This window comes from Chiloscyllium plagiosum, unplaced genomic scaffold (genome assembly GCF_037043375.1).
Source record: "Chiloscyllium plagiosum isolate Xiang-an unplaced genomic scaffold, Cpla_swu_hap1 HiC_scaffold_24, whole genome shotgun sequence".
Taxonomy (NCBI): domain Eukaryota; kingdom Metazoa; phylum Chordata; class Chondrichthyes; order Orectolobiformes; family Hemiscylliidae; genus Chiloscyllium; species Chiloscyllium plagiosum.
The window spans coordinates 30,646,737-30,669,551 of record NW_028270162.1 but is presented as its reverse complement, the minus strand read 5'-3'; the positions used below and the strand labels follow the sequence as shown (position 1 = coordinate 30,669,551).

General features: G+C 39.1%; 1 protein-coding gene across 4 annotated transcripts in view; it reads right to left on the bottom strand.

Annotated features, from left to right (window-relative positions):
* Positions 1-22,815, bottom strand: part of LOC122562670 (P2X purinoceptor 4-like) — a 50,740-nt gene that overhangs the window by 6,257 nt on the left and 21,668 nt on the right. The window contains exons 5-10 of one of the 4 annotated variants that reach the window (XM_088000035.1): positions 20,358-20,454; positions 15,509-15,589; positions 15,281-15,422; positions 13,777-13,913; positions 8,419-8,512; positions 2,210-2,275 (exon numbers count right to left, since the gene is read on the bottom strand). In XM_088000035.1, coding sequence (XP_087856161.1) covers positions 2,210-2,275; positions 8,419-8,512; positions 13,777-13,913; positions 15,281-15,422; positions 15,509-15,589; positions 20,358-20,454 — 617 coding nt within the window. Of the gene's footprint in view, positions 1-2,209; positions 2,276-7,859; positions 8,234-8,418; positions 8,513-13,776; positions 13,914-15,280; positions 15,423-15,508; positions 15,590-20,357; positions 20,455-22,815 lie in introns of those variants that run through there. The other 3 variants (XM_088000037.1, XM_088000034.1, XM_088000036.1) reach the window with 3 other exon arrangements.

Below are 22,815 nucleotides of genomic sequence, written 5' to 3'. Positions count from 1 at the left end.
GGAAAGTGTGTCTGGGGCTTTGGATAGTGAGGAGGGAGGAAGTAAACAAGCAAGTGTTACACCTTCTGCAATTGCATGGGAAGATGTTGTGGGGGTCTGAAGTGGTTTTGGGAGTGAAGGAGGAGTGGGCCAAGATATCCCAGACGGAATAGTCTTTGTGGAAGGCTGACAAGGGAGGGGATTGTGTCTGAGGCTGGATTATGATCCTTTGGATGTGGTTGCTAGTGGGGTGATGAGAGGATTGGGGAACCCTATCGCTTGTTGTGGGAGAGAAGGGATGAGGGCCAAAGTGTGGGAGAGGGGTCAAACATGACTGAGTGTCCTGCCATCAGCTGTTTTGTGCCAGTTTTATTATGACAAGTTTGTCTTTGGTGAGGGAATCCTCAGTTGAGGAAGAAGGTCGACATTTCAGAGAGCCCCTTGTAGAACTTGGCATAATTGGAATAGGGGTCCAGGTAGATGGATACCGTTTCAGCTTCTAGTAACTTGTATTTTATTCATTGGTCTCAAAGTTAGGATGCTTTCTATTACTTGCTGAATAATTTTAATAACTAATCAATTCATTAAATAAAATGATGTAGTGGTAATGTCAATTCACAGCATTAGTCTCAGGCTAATGCTGTGGGGACATAGTTTCAAATCTAACCATAGCAGCGAGAGTATTTTAAATTCAATGTGGAATTGAAAGTCTATTTCACTTCCATGCTCCAAGGTTTCTATCATCAATTGTTCTAAAAACTCATTTAGGGGAAGGAAATCTGCCATCCTTACCCAATAGAGGTCTACATGTGACTCCAGATTAGCAGTAATGGTTTCCCTTGACTGCACTCAAATGTTCCAGCAATCCTCTCAGTTGCCTTTTTAAACTAAGAATAGACAGCAAATGCTGGTCTTCCTGGCGATATTCTCACCCAATGAAAGAGTGCACTTTGGTCATAAGAATTGAAAGAAGTTTTAAAGGTATTAAATATGCAAATATTGATGCTCAAAAGGGACCTTCTTGTTAGTAAAGTACAAAACTAGCATCCAGGTAAAGCAATTAGGAAGGCAAGCGGCATACTAGCCTTTATTGAAAGGGAACTAGCATTTAAGATTAAGATAGTTTGCTAAAATTGGACAGAGCTTTGGTGAGACCACACCTGAAAGTGTGTAGTTTTGGTCTCCATATTTAAGAAAAATATAGTTGCGTTGGAAGAAATACAGGAAAGGTTCACAAGATTTGTCACTGAAATAAAAGAGTAGTCTGATGAAAATCTTTAAATTCAGCCTAAGTTCTCTCGAGTATATTAGAATTCAAATGTACATAATTCTGAGGGGACTTAAATGGGTAGAGATTAAGAGGGTTATTTCCACCAGCTGACTGAGGGCACAATCTCAGGATAATAGTCAATTGTTTAGGATTGAGATGAGAGGAAACTTCTTTAAACGAATGTGAATATTTTGGATTCTCCATGTTCAAGGATTCTGGATGCTCCCTTGTTTACTTTATTAAAGCTTCAGCAGAATGATCAGAATTGAAGCCCACGATTCACTACCATCATACTGGTTGGTAAAACACCCTCAAGGGTTGTTTGGTCTACAACAATCCCAATTCTTGGGATCTTCTGTTTCTCCTTTTGTTGACTGTTTACAATTATGGTCAGAATAATTATTAACTGAACAGGAGAAAATTCCTAAGTGTAATTTGTATTTGGGTACCATTTTTTGAGTGCCGGCGAGTAGTCTAAAGTACCCAGGACTCCACATTTATCTCTTCTGCAACAATGTACATGCTAGCATTTTGAGAATATAGACTTGACACTCAGTTTCATCTAATAGTTGACCATAGGCATTAGCAAAGGGTGAAATATTTAATTATTTTCAAAACATCATCTGATTGCTACAAAGAGTTTAGATCCTACTGAGATGGATCAGAAGTGTTATTTTTGACCTCAATTGACAGAGTTTGCTTCCCTTGTTAATTGAATTTCTCTGCTTCCAAACACAACATGTCATATTTCTTGGAGACACAAACACTCTGAAAAGAATAGTGCTACCACTTTGAAACATGGCTACTGTCAACTTCTTACAAAGCAAGAACCCGACCTGTAGGTACTTGGAAAGTAAAGATCCTCTAACCTCTTTGCTTTAAAGGAAATATAAAATGTGGCTTATATTGTTCAGAATATTTATTGTATAGCCATCATTTTTGTTACATAAAATAACTTACCATTCCTAATAATGCCAACCCAGATCCGATATTTATCATTGTAGGGATAATATCAAATTTTCCAGCCTGTGCAAAACATAATATTGTTTAAGCAGTGTACATTTATGTTAGAAAAACTGACATGCTTACATTGTAAACCTTCTGTCCTCAATTTGTAACATGTGCAAGAAACTTGTAAATGTAAAAGGAACTCTAAAATCACTGTTCTGCAACTGTGAGTGAAGCTTTGTCATTTTTTTGATATCCAGAGATACTTTCCTTTTTTGCCGTATTCCTTTTTTGGTAGTTCATGTTATGTATTGACAATTGGTCTTTTTGTAGGATTGATGTAAAAAGTTGGAAACTGGTTGTGTCTAACTGGTTTGAGTCCATTTGTTTGCACCTTTTAGTGGAAATGTGAGGCTTTTCTTTAATTAAAGAGTTTGAGTGGCTCTTACATTCTTAGTAAAACTGCAAGTTTACCTGCTTCATTTGAAGAATAATGAGTTACTTTATTCTCTAGCCCTCAAGTATCTTGTTTAGCTCCCCTGCATTCAAATCAGTGTCTGTACTTGGCCTCATAGCTGCAGTCAGAAGGACTACTTAATCAAAATGTGCAGTTAGGTGAATTGGCCATGCTAAATTGCCCGTAGTGTTAGGTAAAGGGGTAAATGTAGGGGAATGGGTCTGGGTGGGTTGCTCTTTGGAGCGTTGATATGGACTTGTTGGGCCGAAAGGCCTGTTTTCACTCTGTAAGTAATCTAAGACTAATGTAATCTAAGACTATGTACTCTAGTCTCAGTCTGAGCTACATTCTTTCCATATTGCCCTCCAAACCAATTTTACCATCCAATATGTAGTTGGTGCATCTTGGGTTTCAATTCTAATTATCGGTTCCAGCCTTAATAAAGTGGAGCATAGAGAATCCTCTTAGATATGGAGAATCCAAAAGATTCACAACCCTTGAAGAAATTTCTTCTCAGCTCAATGGTAAATGATTGAGGGCACTGTCTCAGGATATGGGTCAATCAGCCAGTGGAAACAACCCTCTTAGTCTGTACCCTTTCAAGTCCCCTTGCAATCATGTACATTTCAATGAAATTAACCTTATGCACCCAACAAATCCCATGGATTTACCCTGAAACTTCAACAATCTGTCTGAAAGTGTGGCAGCTTGTGACAAATAACTTTGGCCTGTAGACATCACTTCCACTCTCAGAACCTTCCTTTCTTCCTGAAGAATGAGAAAGAAAGAATGAGATCCATGTGAGTTCTTCCTTCTTCCCTATCAACGTTCCTTCCTTTCACTAGCCATTTTCCATCCTCCTTGGATTTTGGAGTGGTAAGGTGATGATGGAGAAAGAGTTTGAATTTGTGCATTGGGTCAACGATCAGCCACCTCAGATACCTGCCTTGCCTTTGCAATCTTCTAGCTCTGAGTTCTTACTAATTTAGGAGCTGAAATTTTAAATTCTTCCATGAGAATTATTTCTCTAAATGTTTCATATGTAGTCTCTACCTTTAATGCCCATATCCAACAGTGCTACCTCAAACTATAGAAGCTTCCTCAAAGAAAAGCATAAATCTCATGATGATATCATTTGTTTGGCTATCTTTACAAAAGAAATGAAAAATACTTTTATGTCACTTTTATCAATGTTTGGGATGGTTTGCGTGTATTTAAGCAGCTTCCCACTCAATCTTAGATCTTTCTTCATCAGAATGGTCCCTAGAGTCCGTCGTCTTTTGCTTCTCTCCCAAAATATGAGCTCAACTAAACCTTATCTCAAGTATCACACTAGGTCCCACTCATCCATCTTTGTTTCATTAAATTGACTTCTCGCTGCCCCAATTTCTCCAATATTGGGTTTTGATCTTCATCCTGTGAATTTTTCTAACTGGAAAAGCACAGCAGGTCAGGCAGCATCCAAGGAGTAGGAAAATCAACGTTTCGGGCAAAAGCCCTTCATCAGAATCGATTTTCCTGCTCCTCGGATGCTGCCTGAGCTGCTATGCTTTTCCAGCACCACTCTGATCTAAACTCTGGCATTCCACACTTTTGCCTATTTTTCTAACTGGCCCAGCCTCTCAATTCTCCCCTTCCCCCACTCCTATATTTTCTATCCTTTGTACAGCATCCCATCAATCATTACTAGTTGTTGATTTTGCTCAGATCGATTTATCTCTTCAGTATATCCTCTTACTTTAAGTTCCTGTTTAAAAGCATCATTTACAACTGAAGATTACGACTTGAGTATCTCCTACTAGTCATTTTTTTTGTTTATACCAGTGAAGCACATTGGTAACCTTAATATAGAAAAAAAATCCCAAAAAATGCACATTGTTATAGGCTAATAATCATAGCACAATGAGGGAAAAAAAAGTATGTTAAAACCATCAAATTCAAACACAACAAATACAATAATTCTGCTTTAGTTATTTCCTAGTTTGCAAATACACTATGTCACGAAGTTGTGTAGAGTACTTAAGAATTAGAAAGTAGGAAGTTAGATTTTGTTGGTATTAATGACAGTGGAGAAAAATGCGTGGACCCTTTAAGAGATAAAGCTTGGAGGTGGAAAGATGTATATACAAGCAGCTGTAGATGCACACAGTTCTAAAATTGAAATGTATCAATTAGCTGTGTAATTGGATACCTTAGGTTTGTTTTGATGTTTTGGCCACTAGTTAGAATTTAGCCAATTAGTTTAAACTAGGCCCTGAATACTGAAAAGAGGTAAACACAATGACTGCAGATGCTGGAAACCAGATTCTGGATCAGTGGTGCTGGAAGAGCACAGCAATTCAGGCAGCATCCGACGAGCAGCAAAATCGACGTTTCGGGCAAAAGCCCTTCATCAGGAATAAAGGCAGAGAGGTCATTTCCTCTGCTCCCCACCCCCCTCTAGCTTATCTCTCCACGCTTCAGGCTCTGTGCCTTTATTCCTGATGAAGGGCTTTTGCCCGAAACGTCGATTTTGCTGCTCGTCGGATGCTGCCTGAATTGCTGCCAGCACCACTGATCCAGGATCCTGAATACTGAAAGCCAATTGAATTTAAATCTGATGGTATTGACAACTTTAAACCAAATCATATTATTATGAATTTGATGTGTTATGGAGATATGTATAAAGGGTTTTTAAAAAATGTTGGAGTGAGCCAACTGCCATCTGAAGAGACAGCAAACATGCCAATGAGAAATAAATACCAGACTCTCACAAAAAATCTCCATGCTCTCTAAAAAGCACCATCTATCTATAAAATATACCACGGCACTTATAGCTACTATCCCAGACAGCAGAATTCAGACAGAACCATACTGTCACAAGAATTCAATGGAAAGAGGTGTTTCGGAAAGCAGATCAACGGAGAAGACCCATTCTGTGTGAAGTCTGAGAGACCCAGTTTTAATTTATTGTTTTCTTATTACTTGAATAAGTGGGACCTGTGTTGTTCAAACAGCATACCAAAAGAATTTAGTTCAGTTAGGGGTTAGGTAGTAGTTAGGCAGGAATTGTCTGGGCTGTTAGTAATTCTGTTAATTTGTTTACTATTAGAGTTAAATAAATCAATTGTTAATTGTTACTCAAAGTGAATATCAGGAATTCCTTTCATTTACCCACTCCTTTATAACAGATTCAGGGGTGACAGGGGAGGTTAACAAATTATGAGGTGAGGTGCCACTCCCTGTGTGTTTTGATTTTGGTTACCAGAGTCCACCTCCCCTTCATAACAAATATTTGACTATTAATAAAACATTGAAATTTTCATGTTGCATACATCAGGACAAACGCAACAATGTCAAATTTCAAACAATCACTTAGAACAAGGTGCTAACTGGTTTGCAAATCAACTCCAGCTACGGCATTGCTATGTTAATGTTAGATGTGATTCCACAACTGGACAGCATTTGTGAATGATCTTGAGAGTGTGCTAATAGCTACACAAACAAATAATTTAAAATAATCAGTCAAGCATTTGATGTGACTCACTTTATGCTTGTTAGAAGCACATATTCATTACAAGGACTAGTTTTCAGCAAACAAAAGGAAAATATTCAAGTCTTGCAATCTTTTTAAATTACCCAGGAACTTGGGAAGGCATTAGTTTCCTGTTGATTTCTTTCTACCAACAGTTTTTGCTCCAGTAATAACTTCTAACTTATGTATCCTGCAACAAAGAGCACCTTATAATGAAAATAGCTGTTCAGTCTCTCTTCTAAGCCTTTCACTTTAGATCATATTTTTCCAAGTTCATGCAAGCATTATTGTCCATACATCCCCACCAGCTTTCATCACTCATTGAAACTCCTGAATCATTTGAGCCATTACTCCTTTAATCAAAAATCAAACTCTGTTGCTTGTTGTAGGTTCATATTCTTGATTTCCTGATAGTTTTACAACTGAGGAACTTACAGTTGTAGTTGCACAGATGATTCAGAATGATGCAGCAGGAATGAATGGGGAGCATTTATTAGTTGTTAAGCTACCAAAAGTCCTTTTACTGATACCTTATACTATTGCTCTCCCTCTTCAAGAAGCTAAGTAAAATCTTAGACTCATCAGTCCTGACTTCATTATTAACTGAACCTCTATAAGAAATAAAAGAAGCCATTACAATACAATATTCATATACCATTTGCAAATGGTTGGCTACACTTTTACCTGCACTTTTCAGTTATACAACTGGACCACAACAACAACTAATACAAGTAATAATGGTAGTGGGGAGTGTTAAATTTATACTGACTGCTCTCACTGCTATTTTTTGGGGGGGGTAGTAGGAAATACTTCCACATGTACATCCAAATGCATAGATGCTCAAGATCAGGAAAAAAATGAAATTTACCATTCTCCTTATATTATGAAGACAACTGCTGGAAAAAAAAACTATCATTTTTAAAGTTAGAAAGACCATTACTTTGCAACTGGGATAAATAAAAACCAATGGAAGAGAGTGTTCTAAAGTGCTTTAGGTTCAGTGTAAAAATCATAGCAAACCACAAAGCTTACAAGTGCAACGTATGAGTGTTAGAGCAAACTTTATTAACTAGTACCTATGCATCCAGGAGTGTGCTGATTGATCAAGTGGTCCACATAATCAATATAAAAACACACTTGAATCGTAGAAAAATAATGCGGGGGTATACACATCACTGTTAGACTTTATTTATAGAATAATGCAACTACACCTTAAATAAAACATACTGGTAGAGAACCTTCTCACTCGCACCCTCAAGTGACTACCCAGACATTGAGATTATGACAATAAAGTAAAATTCCGGTATTTGAGGTATATAATTTTTGCCTGTTTATTGAGTACAAAGTTCATAAGGTGCCAGTTTACTTATTACTTCTGATTAGATTACTTACAGTGTGGAAACAGGCCCTTCGGCCCAACAAGTCCACACCGACCCGCCGAAGCACAATCCACCCAGACCCATTCCCCTACATTTACCCCTGTGTTCTGTGTTATAAATTTCACAAAAAACATGGCTTTGTATTTAATGCTCATGATTTGGAGATGCCGGTGTTGGACTGGGGTGTACAAAGTTAAAAATCACCCAACACCAGGTTATAGTCCAACAGGCTTCCAATTAAACCTGTTGGACTATAACCTGGTGTTGTGTGATTTTTAACTTTGTATTTAATACTGGCATCAGATACTACAACTGTCTGCTGCCAGAGTTGTAATGTGAAGTTTGAAAAAGGTTATCTTAAAAATTACAAATAAATAGCATTGAGGACACAGATTATGAGCACATAAGATATTGGAAGATCAGTCAGCTGCTGTGCACATTCCAGTTAGATTATTGTGTGACTGTCAAGGTTACTTGTTTCACATAAGTAGAAATATATTTTAAATAGCTGTATTCCTGATGAAGGGCTTTTGCCCGAAATGTCGATTTTCCTGCTCCTCGGATGCTGCCTGACCTGCTATGCTTTTCCAGCACCATTCTAATCTAGACTGGTTTCCAGCATTTGCAGTCCTTGTTTTTCCCCAAGTAGAAATATAGGCAAGGAAGCTAGACCACTTGTCTAGGATCTGCAAATATAGTTACATTTTTGTTTCAGGCCACTTTGAGCTAGCAGAAGATTTTTGAAAATCTACTCACATGAATCAATTGTTCTATATTTCAAGATCAAGAACTCTGATTAGTTAACTGAATATTTTTATTCTAAAGCTGTTATGCAAAGCAATTAAAGGAAAATAATAAAACTTACACTCACCTGTCCAAAAACTTCAACCTCAAATCGTATTCCATACGTCTTGAACAATGTTCTTACTTCTATTCCATTCAAATTTACGAAGTATTTAGCAAATCTGGTTTTAAACAGAAATAACATACAGTTCACAAATTATAAACAGTGACTTTTCTTCAATTATTCTTATGATACTTTAACCAAAGATAAACCTTTACCCTTCACTATAATTGCAGCACAAAAGTAACTCTGTGCTGGAGAAATGCATTGAATGCAAAGCAGCATTGAGAGGTCTGCAATCTTAACTGTGTGATAATAGAGAGCTGCAAGTTGAAAGGAGTGCATTAAATTGTGAGATGGTCTGTTTCTCAAGTTAATTTGCAAAATTGTCCAGTTTGGATCAGATGGCTTCACCAAATTTTGAATGCACTCACATTGTTTTATGTCCCAATCACATCAGCAAAATAAAGACCAGGTTAAAAGAGTGGGAGACAGGGATACAAATGTTACACATGAAATTATGCAATATTCAAATACCCTCATTTTTATACCCAACTCAGTACCTGTATCCAAATGTAGCCCAACTCATTAGTTTTGGCACAGAGACATTATAAAGAACCATCCATTCAATATACTTATTCAAAAAGGAATTTTAAGCAAAGCAGAAAAATTATATTTAATGTGCACATACACTTTTTAAAATGTTTTAAAATATAATTATCCTTATGGAAAGCTGGGTTTTAAATGGTTCATTACATTGCACAATTTAAAAAAATTCTTCCATCATTGCATGTTCCTAAATTTGCTGTTCTTCATATGCACAAGTCAATGGCAGCAAAAGCATATTGCTAGTGTTACTATAGTAGTAATCCAGGTAACTGAATTAATGTCCCAAAGGCACAAGTTAAATTCCCACCACAACAGCTCAATTAAACCATAAAACTACTAAGTTGCCATAAAATTCCATCTCATTCACCGTTGTGAAGACAGAAATCTCCCACTCCTACCTATTCTGGCCTAATTTTGACTCCTAATGTGGTTGATTTTTAATTGCACTCTGAAGCAGCTTAGCAATCCACTTAAATCTATTTACTAGCAAGTCTAAACACAAGATAAATCACATGGCCCAGTACTACAAAGGTCACCTCATTTCACATAGCAAAATTGGGGAGTTGACTGTTGCATTTCAAGAAGCTGATGTCTTCTACAAAAGCAGGAGCTTTAGTAAGGAGGTGATTACTCTGCAGGCAGCAAGGTTAGACTTTCCTGCCCACAATGACTGATGATGTCATTGTAATGTTATGTGATCAGACTCTTAAAAGTGATAGTCCACTATAGGGACCAAATACACAACATCCCTTGCTCTTTACATCAGAGTTTCCTGCAATGAAAGCATTCACAGTATTTATAATCATTTTACAATAGTCAGTAGGTAAGATATTCCAGAGGATGTCAATTCCTGAGTGGCTGTTGGTGCACCCCTCAGATGTTTGTTTATTTTTCTCATTCGTTTTAACATTTGGTGTTTTAGCTGTACTCGGAACATTATCTAATGTAATCTTTTCCTGAGACAAGTGAACATGTGAATCTCTGAACAATGTCATTGTGTTCTCCACCAAGGTCTCCCACAGATGCTTCAGTTAATGTTCTGTCCTCAGGTATATTCAAGTCTCTTGGTATGGTTATTTGTGGATCTTCAAGTAATGTTGTCTCTGACACATTCATTATGGTTGCCAAGAGTTTATCTGCATGCCTTCTCCATACTACATTGTCTCATCTTTATGGTGTAGGAGACCAATCCAGTCTGTGCTACATTGATGACTGGTAGCCACTTCTCATCAGTGGTGTAATTCCTCTAACATTTCTAGACCTGTTTGGAAAATGAAGCGTTTGGCCTTATTCTCCCATTGGAAAACCTGATTCTGTAGTTTCCTGTCAACAACGTCTTTTGTCATGGATGGTTTCAGCAAATCAAATTACTTTATCATGAACAATGTTGGACAACTTTGAGTTGTTGAGTGGGCTGTCTTCCAGAAGACTAACAAAAATTGGCTGAATCTTTTGTGAAGTGATCTTTGTTCTCAAGTTACCTTTATAAAATATTTAATTGTCTGAACGGACTTCTCTGCTAAATAATTTGGGATTTTAGACAATCCGTAACCTCGTAAGTGATAATAGTCCAAGTTATTCCAGATATTCAAACCTTGCAAAGATCTCCTGTAATCTTTCAATGGTTTTTCTCTGAAGATGTTGTCTTCATGATGTCAAGTTCAGGCCATGTTGTATGTGTGTATACCCCTATGAGAAACAACCGTCCTTCAAACTATCTAGCATATGGATTCTTTGCCATGGCCATTCCAATGACACTGATAGAAACTCTTGCACAACCTGTACATAGTTGTGCCTTCTCAATTCTGGAGTCAAACCCTGGCGACCAAAACTAAATTTTGGCATGCTCCTTTATTCTGACAATGTTACAGTGACCTTTGTACAGTTGATTTAACACGCATTTCCTTAGCTGTGGTGGAATGATAACCCTCATTTCTTATAAGAGACCTCCTGCTTGTACAGATAGTTCTAGCTTCGATGTGACATGTGGCTTCAGTTCTGGGATTGTTCCTGTGATCTTACCACAAAGTACCATGTCTATTACTTTGGATACAGTGGATCAGTTCTAGAATACTTCTTAACTTGTCCTGTCATTACCAGAGTATTTGCACTTGTTTAAAGTAGAAAAGGATCTACATAAGGACTGTTTTTAGTCAACTTATATGACTATCAGCATCCCCATGTAAGTTGGATTGTCGATACTTAATTGTTTATGTGTGAACTGACAGCAACAATGTCCAAATCTGCTTAAATACCAAGGCTACAAAAGCAGGTCAGAGACTGGGAACTCTGCAAGAACTAATTTAAGTCTCTCCAAAATCTTCCTAACATCTACAAGGCACAAGTCAAGAGGATGATGAAATATTCCCCACTTGCCTGGATGAAACCAATTTCACATCACTGAAGATCACAGGAGACATCCAGGAGCAGCTCACGTTATTGGCAACCTATCCACCAGCTTAAATATTCATTCCCTCCAATGTTAGTATCACATATACCATAATAACATGTACTGCAGGAGCTCACTAATGTCCCTTTGACAGCACTTTCCAAACTGAAGACCTCCATCAACTAGGAGAACAAGGGCAACAGACAACACATGCAAGTTCTCCTCAAAGTTACACATCATCCTGACTTGAACTATCACTGGATCAAAATCCTAGATCTTCTCCCTTTACCACATGAACTACAGTTCAAGAAGGCAACTCACCACCAACTTTCCCATGCGCAACAAATTCTGATATCAGAAATGCCCATGGTCGGGGAACTGAGTACAAGAATCAGGATGTCATGTTGCAGTTTTATAAAACTTTAGTGAGGTCACACTTAAAGTATTGCGTTCACTTCTGGTTGCCACATTACAGAAAAGATGTGGAAGCTTTGGAGAGGGTGCAGAAGACATTTACCAGGATGCTGCCTGGATTTCAGGGTATAAACTATAAGGAGAGGCTAGAAAAACTTGGGCTGTTTTCTCTGGAGCAGCAGAGGCTGAGGAGAGGCTTGATAGAAGTCTATAAAATTGTGAGATACATAGATAGGTCAGAATTTTTTTTTCCCAGAGTGGAAATGTTTAATACTAGGGGCATACACTTAAAATGAGAGAGAAAGTTCAAAGGAGATGTGAGTTTTTACACAGTGAGTGGGAGGTCGGGAACACATTGTCAAGGGTGGTGGTGGTGCCAGATATAATAAGGGCATTTAATGGACTTGTAGATAAGCACATGAATATGCAAGGAATGGAAGGATATGGACCAAAGGCAAGCAGAACAGATTAGTTTAATTTGCTATCATGTTCTGCACAACGCTGTGGGCTGAAACCCCCATTCCTGTGCTATACAATTCTATGTTCCCAAATCTCAGCACTTCTCCACCTCATTTTATTTCTCACCTTCTAATGAATGTATATTCATTATTATTCCCACAAAAATGAATCACCTCACATTTTGCTCGTGAATTTGTAATTTGGTATAATCTGTGAGTTTTGCCAGTGTTTCTCTAATGTTTGAATAAATGGTTCATCATTTCTATGAATTATAAGTGGTCCCAGTACCTATCCGCGTGATACACCACTTCCCACTCTCTCCAAGTCCAGAAAAAAAAACTTTCCTTAACTTCTAGCCTTCGTTCCTTTTATGTAACATATTTCAATGCATTCTCCTGCATTGATGCTGAATCTACATGCTGGCAGCTTACCATGAGTTTCTCGAGTTGTATTTTACAAATAATCGATAAGGACAAGGAATTTAATAAAGATGGTTAAACATGCTTTCAAAATTCATGCAGATTATTTGCCTCTCTCTAGATATTTTGTTACCTGATCTTTTAATAAATCTTGTAGCAGCTTTCCTAAAACTGATGGTAATCTAACTAGTCTATAATTCTCTGCATTTTCTTTGATCTTTTTCTTTGGAGACAACGATAGTGTTCACCATTTGTTAATCTTCTGCCATTCTTCCTTTTTGTTTTTTTTTGTCTGGATACTCCTCATAATGGGATAGCCAGGGTATATCCCTGCATTTAACTCTAATTTCAAAGAATTAAGTACTCCGCCAAACAAAATCTCTAATTAATGGATTTAGGTTTATCTACACTAATGATAGAAATTACTTTGGTTAATCAGAAAATGATAATTTTGGAGTTTGTCTTTTCCAAATGCATTGCTAGAAGGAATATTCAGCCACAAGGAAAACTTGCACACAGGTTCTAGGTAATACTCTTTTGAAAGAATGTCAGTCAAATTAAACAGCCCTTGACGGGGAACTGTAACAAAAACAAGAATTAACAGTCAACAACAACTTACAAAACTAGGACAGAAACTTTTTAAAATCCAATCAAATATTGTTACTTGATGATGCACCCTATCCACAGAAGTGCCTGTTGGTCTTTAAAGACAAAGTTGCAGGTTCTATTCTTGAGTTAATTGAACTCAGCAGAGGTATACTCTTTACTTTCGCCATTCCTTTGAAATGATAATCATTGGATCACTCAACTATTCACAATCAAAATGATCCTCATTTCTTCAAACACCCACAAATGTACATCCCGCCTACAACAATGAAACAGGAGTGTAATATAAAAACACTCCTTGTTGGTTTCTTCTCCTCTCCCTCCACTACTCAAGCTCCAAAGGATTAAGACTAGACATTGTGGTCCTGGATTTCAGACTTTAACACCACAGTGGGAAGGTACTGAACCCTTAGAGAAGCTAAAATATTGAAATGTATTTTGCAGTTGTTTGACCTTTATTTGATAAATACTTTTTAAGTGAGTATATACCTAAAATTGTACCCAGGCGATACTGTTGCAGCAAAGTCTCTGTTGTCAAGGCGCCGAAAGACATATTTTGGAATGCACTTAGATGGTGATTGGTCCAGATTACAGTTCCACTCTATTAAAATCCCCATCACTCCACCCTGTAAAACAGATAATATCAAAGGATAGATTGTGTATGAAATAAAAGTTCATTCAATTCTCTGTCTTTACTGACATCTAGACATTTTGTCTTGCTATCATTTCATTGTAATGAGAACTCCATTTTGAAAGACTTGGTGTCTAGAAATCAAAAATATTCTTTCACTCAAATGTTAGGTCTAGTAATTTCTGCTAAAAGTATGTATATATCATAAAATGATAAGGTTGGGGTCAGCTGTGATGGGACTTCAGAGGGGACTCCTGTGCCAACAGTCATTTGATCATGTGAAAACGATACAACTACTATCCAGGACAGTAAGATAACATTGGCCACTGTTTAACTTGTCAACTTCTCACTCCCCAGCTAATCCAGAACTATTTCACATCAGTTCTCCCATCTTTCTCATTCTGTAGCATGTACAGTGAAAACTAAATGGTTGAAGAGGGAAAAGTGATAACATTCAGAAGCAAGAAATGAAAAAAAATCTGAAAAAAGTGAGTTAGAAAGCAAAACAGAACAAAATAATGAAAAATTAAGAATGACAAGAAGGAAAATTTGGTTGAGTAGACCAAAGACAGCCAGTGTAATGTGCTGCATTCTACCACCTGATGAAGGAGCAGTGTTCCAAAAGCTAGTGCTTCCAAATAAACCTCGAACTATAATCTGGCATTGTGTGATTTTTAACTTTGTACACCCCAGTCCAACACTGGCACCTTCAAAGCATTCTACCATAATTTTGACAGTTGTCATCTTGACATCATTGTTGTCACTTCTGTAGGTGAAGGATAGCCATTTGGCAATATGCTGCAGGGCAACAAATAAATCAGTGCTTTCAGGTGACAGAAAAAAAAGACAGTAAGGAAAAGATTAAATGTACGACAATTCTTCACAGCACATTTATTGTAAATTAGAGTCACAGAGAGATAGGAGAAGAAAGGAGAAAAATCAAGACTATTATAGGCAAATAAGAACTGAGATTAATTTATGAAATGTCGATTCTAACAATAGGTTAGAAAATTGTCCTATTCAGTGTCATTCTTTAAAATTATAATTTAGACTTCCTTTTCACACCTTTTTAATCAGTAGTAATTTGTTTTGTTAGATCATAACCATGTTTGAATCCAGGTCTCTTGATTATCAAGAATTATATTTTTTAAAAATATAAAATATTAAGTTTTTATGCACAGGATGTTAATTATTCAGAAGTTTAGCTATCATAATAATAAAATAAATTTCTTGAGAAACTGCTATTTTTGTGTAGTGCTCATTAGGGAGACTCTATCATTTAAACAGTAGAAGTCTGTTAAGGCCTACAGATGAAGATGTTGAGGTCTTAAACAGATTCTATCTGAACAATGCAAAACAAACCTGAACAGCTAATTTTTGAAAATCCTCCTTTGCTTCTTGAACCATATCCCCAAGACGAAATATTGGACAGAAAGGGTCAGTAGTTCGATTGAATATACAAGATTTTAAGTAGCTTGCAGTTGCGTTTGTCAAAATATTTCTCCTGCAGTAACAGAAAACAAATCCGTCAGTTTATTACTATATTGCGTACATTTACAAATGAGCAATTCAAAGCACTGCTATACTTACTTTGAAAAATTGAACTTAGGAAAGGTAATGCTGTTCTTTATTAACACTGTGAAGTTCTCAGCTGCTCCAAGAATTGCAGGACTATGAACCAAAAACATTTACAACATGAATATGAATACCACCATACTTGTATTTAATTTTCCTTTCAATGCTTTTTGATTTCCTTCTGTTTCACCGATGTATTCCATGAAAATGGAATTCTTGCTATTTATAATTAAATAAGTATAAGTATGCCACATATCTACACCCATTCCTTCATACTGAAGCTGATGTCAAGGTTCAAGGTAATCTATCTCTGAAAATAGAAAACTAGCAATTGACTTAATTAAGAGATCCAATCTTTTAGAATTGACAATGTTTCGCTCACCGGTTGGAGAACTGCCTAACAGAACCGAGAATCCTACAGGCACTTAGATGGCCACTGCTAGGTCTGCAATCATTCCCTTATTTATTTTCTGATCAACCTCTTCGGGGATTATTATTAAACACCTCTGGAGCAACTGGGACATGGAGGCTTTCTGGCTCAGAAGAAGGGATACTACCACTATGCTACAACAGCCCACTTTCACAGTTTAGATAATTTCTCATGAACCTGTTCAGAGATGTTACGATACAACTCTATAGAAGGTAGGGCTTGAACCCAGTCCTAATGATTCACAGGTCGGGACATTACCACAACACCATTACAGCACTCCATTATCAAAGTTTAGATATTTTCTAAGTAATATTCCCTGGGAATGTGCATGCTCACAGGATTAACAGGGGCATGCAAATAGCAGAGGGTGACTTTGATCCAGTGACTTCTGGGTTATGGGTCCAAAATGCCACTGCTGTACCATTCTGACACCACCACTTTCAAAATGTATTGTACGGCATGGAAATAGACCCTTTGGTCCAACTCATCCATGCTGACCAGATAACCTAAATTAATCTAGTCCCATTTGCCAACATTTGACCCATAAATGTCTACACTTTTCCTATTCGTATACCCATCCAAATGCCTTTTAAATGTTGTAATTGTAGCAGCCTCCATTAGTTCCTCCGACAGTTTATTCCATACATACATCACTCTCTGCATGAAAAAGTTGCCCTTATGTCCCTTTTATATCTTGCACCTCTCATCTTAACCCCATGCACTCGGGTTTTGGACACCCCTACCCTGGGAAAACACCTTTTTATTTACCCTATCCATGTCCCTCATGATTTTATAAACCACTATAAGGTCACCCCTCAGCCTTTGACACTCCAAGGAAAATAGCTCCCCTCAAATCCTCCAACCACGGCAACATCCTTGTAATTTCTTTCTGAATCCTTTTAAATTTAACAACGTCTTTCCTACAGCAGGAGGCCCAGAATTGAACACGTTATTCCAAAAGTCATTTGACCAATGTCCTGTACAGCCGCAACATGACATCCCAACTCCTATACTCAATGCACTGACCAATAAAGACAAGTGTACCAAACACCTTCTTCACTACCCTACCTGTATGTGACTCCAACTTCAAGGAACTATGAACCTGCACTCCAATGCCTCTTGGTTTGGCAACACTTCCCAGGACCCTACCATTAATTGTGTAGTCCTGCCCTGATTTGCCTTCCCAAAATGAAAAATCTCACATTTATCTAAATTAAACTCCATCTGTCACTGTTTGGCTCATCAGCCCATCTGATCAAGATCCCACTGGACTCCAAGATAACCTTTTTCACTGTCCCCACACCACCAATTTTGGAGTTGATTTGGGTAGGAATTCTCCCTGAGGAATTCCTGAAGTTGAAATGACTGATCTTCAACCATCCCAGTCATATTCCTTTGTTCTAGGTATGATTCCTAAATAAAATGAAACTGAGTGTCAGTGAGCAGATTCTTCCTGAGCAAGAACTGCTTGATGGCATTCTTGATGACACCACCTATCACTTTACTAATGATCAAGATTAGATTGATGGGGCGGTAATTGGCCAGGTTGGATTTGTCCTACTTCTTGTGTACAGGATATACCTGGGCAATTGCCAGATAGATACCAATTTTGTACCTGAGCTAGACCCACTTGACTAGGATTGCAGCAGTTTGGAGCACAAATCTCTAGTTCCATTGTCAGAGCCTCCACTACCTACAATTGTTCCTTGACATCAGGGAGTGAATCAGATTGGCTGAAGATGGTAATGGTGTTATCTGGGACATTGAAAGATCTGATTCAATGAGTATGCCTATATCAGGCTGTTACTTGACAGCTCTCCCAATTTTGACACTAGCCCCCACATGTTAGTAAGGAGGACTTGGCAGTGTCAACAGGGTTGTGTTTGTCATTTCAAGTATTTGTCAATGTGATGTGTCATGTTTCATTTCTTTTTGCAGACTTTCCAGTGGTTGGTACAACTGAATGGCTGGGATTGAACATTGTGATCAGGATTTGGTTAATTAATTGGCTGAGTGCCAGAGGAGTTTCTGCAAATGAGCACTTTTTGTGGTAAAAGTTAACAGAACAAAGGACTTTTCAGGAGTCAGCCTTCGAGACCACATTTGAGAAGCATGAAGTCATCTTCAGAGAAGGCAAAGAACCACAAAGCAAGATCTACACAGAGCAAAGTTGGGCACTTCATTTGAATTGGGTTATATTTGTTTCAAGCCAAACTAATAGTTAAAGTTAAATTAAGGGTAAATGTGGCTTCAGTTAAACTAAGGTAAAGTGAGGTTAAATGAAGTAAGGTAGAGTTGGAGTTAACTTGGAGAAGTAAGAAGTAATTGTTGCAACAGAATGTTTTATATTGAGTATTTGGTACGAGGCCACGCCTGAAAGATCCAGATTCCCAAACAAGGACTCTATCCTCCTCGCTCCATCTGCGCAGCCCCCCAACCGGCACAACTCAAAAAAAAAACTTTCCAAAGGCTGAGCCGGTCTTCCCAGGACCACTAGTCAAAATACCAAAACCATTTCCAGTAGATGCAATGGACCGGGGAGCTCTCCTCCCTCCTCAAGGCATGCCAGACACTCGCCTGGTCCAACACCTCAACCAAACAATTTCCGCTTCACAAACAGCATCTCCCTCTCCGTTGCCCAAGCTAGAGCAGCACCCAAGGCTTCAATCCACCACAACTTAATCATGGATGGCCCATCAGCACACTCCGACTTGGCCGTCCCCAGGCGAGCCCCAAGCAGACCCTCCCCGGGTCACAGAACACAAAACAATCAGGCCGCATGCAGTCCCCCCCACATCACCGATGGGCCGCTGGCCACACCCACGTCAATGTCCCAGAAAGCTTCAAACCCCTGCAAGAAGCACTCCACGAACCCACCATTCCCCAATAGGAAAGGATCCACACACCAGCACCGGGGGTCCATCCCACCACCTCAACCTCCACATAGACTGCCGCATGATCAGAAACAGCCACACTCACCACCTTACAGGAGAGCACCAAATCCAGAAGGTTGAGGGGACAAAAAGCACACCAACTCTGGTGTGGCACCCGCGTGGGTCAGAGTAAAAAAAAAAATCTCCGCCCTCAGGGTGAAGACACCCCCCACACATCCACCAGTCCCAGCTCCCCATCCAAATCAACCAACTGCCTAGATCACAGAGACACGCCCGCACAGCACATAGGCACCCTGTCCACCTCGGGATCAAAAACACAATTAAAATCTCCCCCGACAACTATATGACATAGCCCAAGGGCCGTCAGCCTGGAGAACACATCCGATATGAACCCAAAAGGTTGTGCGAGGGGGGCAGTACATACCCAAAACCCACACCCTCGAGCCCCAAGTATCACAAACCATCCAGACTCACCCTTCATCCGGACCAACACCAGGAATGGAAGACCCCTCCCAAATAAGAATGGCCACTCCCCCACCCCTCGAGCTGAAGGATGAAAAGAACACCCGATAAAATCCTCCCTGCCTCAGCCCCAAGCGCCCCACATCAGCTAGGTGCGACCCCCACAAAAGGGCCACATCAACTCTCTCCCCTTCAAGATTTGACAATATCTTTCTCCACCACATCCTCTGGCAGCTCATTCCATATACACACCACCCTCTGTGTGAAAAGGTTGCCCCATAGGTCTCTTTTATATCTTCCCCCTCTCACCCTAAACTTATGCCCTCTAGTTCTGGACTCCCCTACCCCAGGAAAAAGTCTTTGTCTATTTATGCTATTCATGCCCCTCATGATTTTATAAATCTCTATAAGGTCACCCCTCAGCCTCTGACGCTCCAGGGAAAACAGCCCCAGCCTTTTCAGCCTCTCCCTGTGGCGCAAATCCTCCAACCCTGGCAACATCCTTGTAAACCTTTTCTGAACCCTTTCAAGTTTCACAACATCATTCCGATAAGAAGGAGACCAGAATTGCACGCAATATTCCAACAGTGGCCTCACCAATGTTCTGTACAGCCGCAACATGACCTCCCAACTCCTGGACTCAATAAGGGAAAGCATACCAGACACAGAATCTTGAAAAGGCTCATAGGTTTTGAATGATTAAATTAGATTCCCTACAGTGTGGAAACAGGCCCTTCGGTCCAACAAGTCCACCCCGACCCTCCGAAGAGTAACCCACCCAGACCCATTTTCCTCTGACTAAAGCACCTAACACTATGGGCAATTTAGCATAGTCAATTCACATCTTTGAACTGTGGGAGGAAACCGGGGCATCCGGAGGAAACCCATACAGACACAGGGAGAATGTGCAAACTCCACACAGACAGTTACTCAAGGCTGGAATTGATCCTGGGTCCCTGGCGCCGTGAAGCAGCAGTGCTAACCACTGAGCTACCATGCTGCCCACGGTATTGTACATTTTCTAACCATTATTTAATTGGTAATTATTAATAAGACTTTTAACTAATATTTTACTTACTTAGGAATAACTGTATCATTCTCCACAGGACACCAAGCAAAAATCTCACATGTTTTCACGTTTACATCATAGTGGACACATTTTCCAGTTAAAATCCCTAAAAATAAAAATAAAAAGTCACAATAACATTTGTAACTAAAAAGGAACACCTGTCTATTCTCAATAGAAATCTAAGTAGTAAAAAAGAAATATTATGAAGAAAAATCTATTCTTACGTAGAAATTGACTTATGCAGTGCACTGGAGAGTTAATGGTAGAGAACACTGATCTAAATAAATATTTGACTCAGTGTTCATGGTGGAGGACACTAATACCTTCCTAACAATAACAGTTAGTGCCGAGACTGGAGAAAGAGTGGAACTTACAACAATCACAATCATAATCATTAGTGAAAAAGTACAGAGCAAACAATTGGGATCGAAGACAGACAAGTTGCCAGAGCCTGATGGCCTATATTCTAGAGTCTTAAAGGAAGTGGTATCAAAGATAGTGGCTCTGCTGATTATAATATTCCAAAATTCCATGAATGCGGGAAAGACTCTTGTGAATTGGGAAAATATAATAGTACACCCTTATTCAAAAAAGGTAGGGAAGCAGAAAGTAAAAAACTATAGATCAGTTAGTTTAACATCTGTCAGAAGGAAATAGAATCCATTCTTAAGGAAGTAATAATAGGTATTTGAGAAAGTATAAGCACAATCCATCACAGTCAGCATGGTTTTATGAGGGATAAATCATATTTGACTGATTTGCTAGAGTTCTTCAAAGAACAAGTGGATAATAGGAATCCTGCAGATGTAGTATAAATGGACTTCCAGATGGTATTTGATAAGGTGCTGCACAGACAATAATAGGGATGTGTTGCTGCAACGGTACAAGGTAATAGTGAAACTGCACCGGGAGTATTGCTATAGTTTTGGTTCCCTTGCATGAGAAGGGATATATTTGAGTTAAAGGCAGTTCAGAGGGAATTCACTAGATTAATTCCAGAGAAAAAAGGACTGTCTTGAGGAGAGATTGAACTGTTAAGGTATGTACTTGCTCAGGCTTAGAAGAATGAGAGATCTAGTTGAAGAAAAAATATGCGAAAAGGGATTGACAAAGTAGATTTAGAAAGAATGTTTCTTATTGTGGGGCCATCTAGAACAAGAGGTCATAATTTTAGGATAAAGTTTAGCAGGTTTAAACAGAGATGAGCAGAAATTACTTCTCTCAAAGGGTTGTAAATCTATGAAATTCCCTACCCCAAAGTGTGATGGACACTGGGATGTTCAGTCAATTGAAGAAGGAGAAGTATTTTTAGTTAGTAACATGTTGAAAGGTTATGAGAAGCAGGAAGAAAAGTGGAGTTAATGCAAGATGAGATCAGCCATGATTATATTAAATGGTGGAGCAGGCTTGAGGGGCTGCATTGCCTACCCTTGCTCCTAGGTCATGATCTCCCACCCCAGCACAACCCATCAAGCCGCAGCTCTGCACCTTCAGCTGCCCAAAATTTTGCTCCACCACAACCCTATCATGGGCAACATTAAACCTATGTTGCACATCAGTCAGGAGACTGTGCAATGGGGAATATTGAGCCCAGGTCACAGTGGGTAGCCCTTTTCACCCAGAAATCAGCCTTGTCAGACCTGTGTATCCTCAAACACACCAGCTCATAAGAGTACTTCAGGATGTATGACAACTGCCTGGGTAGCAGGCACACACCTCCAGGAGATGGAATGGTGATCACCTATAACCTGAACATGGAATGAATAGAACTGCTTCCTGTTGATGAATTCCTGTTGATGCATTGTAATATGGCCCTTTCAGTACATGTGTACAGTTGGTGGCATCCTGTACCTGGAGAAAACCAGCTTTATTCCAGAATCCAACCTTCCAAGCTGCAGCACTGACCTCATCTTGGGAAAACAAAAATAGCTAGTGATTTTGCACAGATGGAATCAGTCACTATTCTGATGCATTTATGGGTGTCAGACAGAGATGTCACACAGGTCAACTGTCACTCCCTAGGAAGCAATTGGTCTCAAAGAAATTGACCAACTTTGACAGTAACTTTGACAGCCACTGAGAGAGGATGGACTCTCACTTGCACAGCCTTCAGGTCCCGCTCCAGCATCCAGCAGAGTTCGGTCTTAGTGTGCCACAACATAGAGAGCCTAGGTCAGCAGTGCAACTCACTCATGGCCAATAAATGAAGTCTAGGTCAGAAAAATCTGAGCCTCCTGCACATCTCATGAATTCTGAGGGGCTGTGCATCTGCAAGGTCTCCCAGAGCTGGCTCCCCATCTGTCCATGCAAAGGTGTTCCTATGCAACCTTCTTGATGCTAGTTACCAATCCACTTTGTTGTTCATCTCTGTGCACATAAGTCACCTACAGTGTATCATGGACCTGTCATGATAGTTGTACTAGGTAGGAAGATGTTGGATGCCATTTATGTAGCTGACAGAGGATTG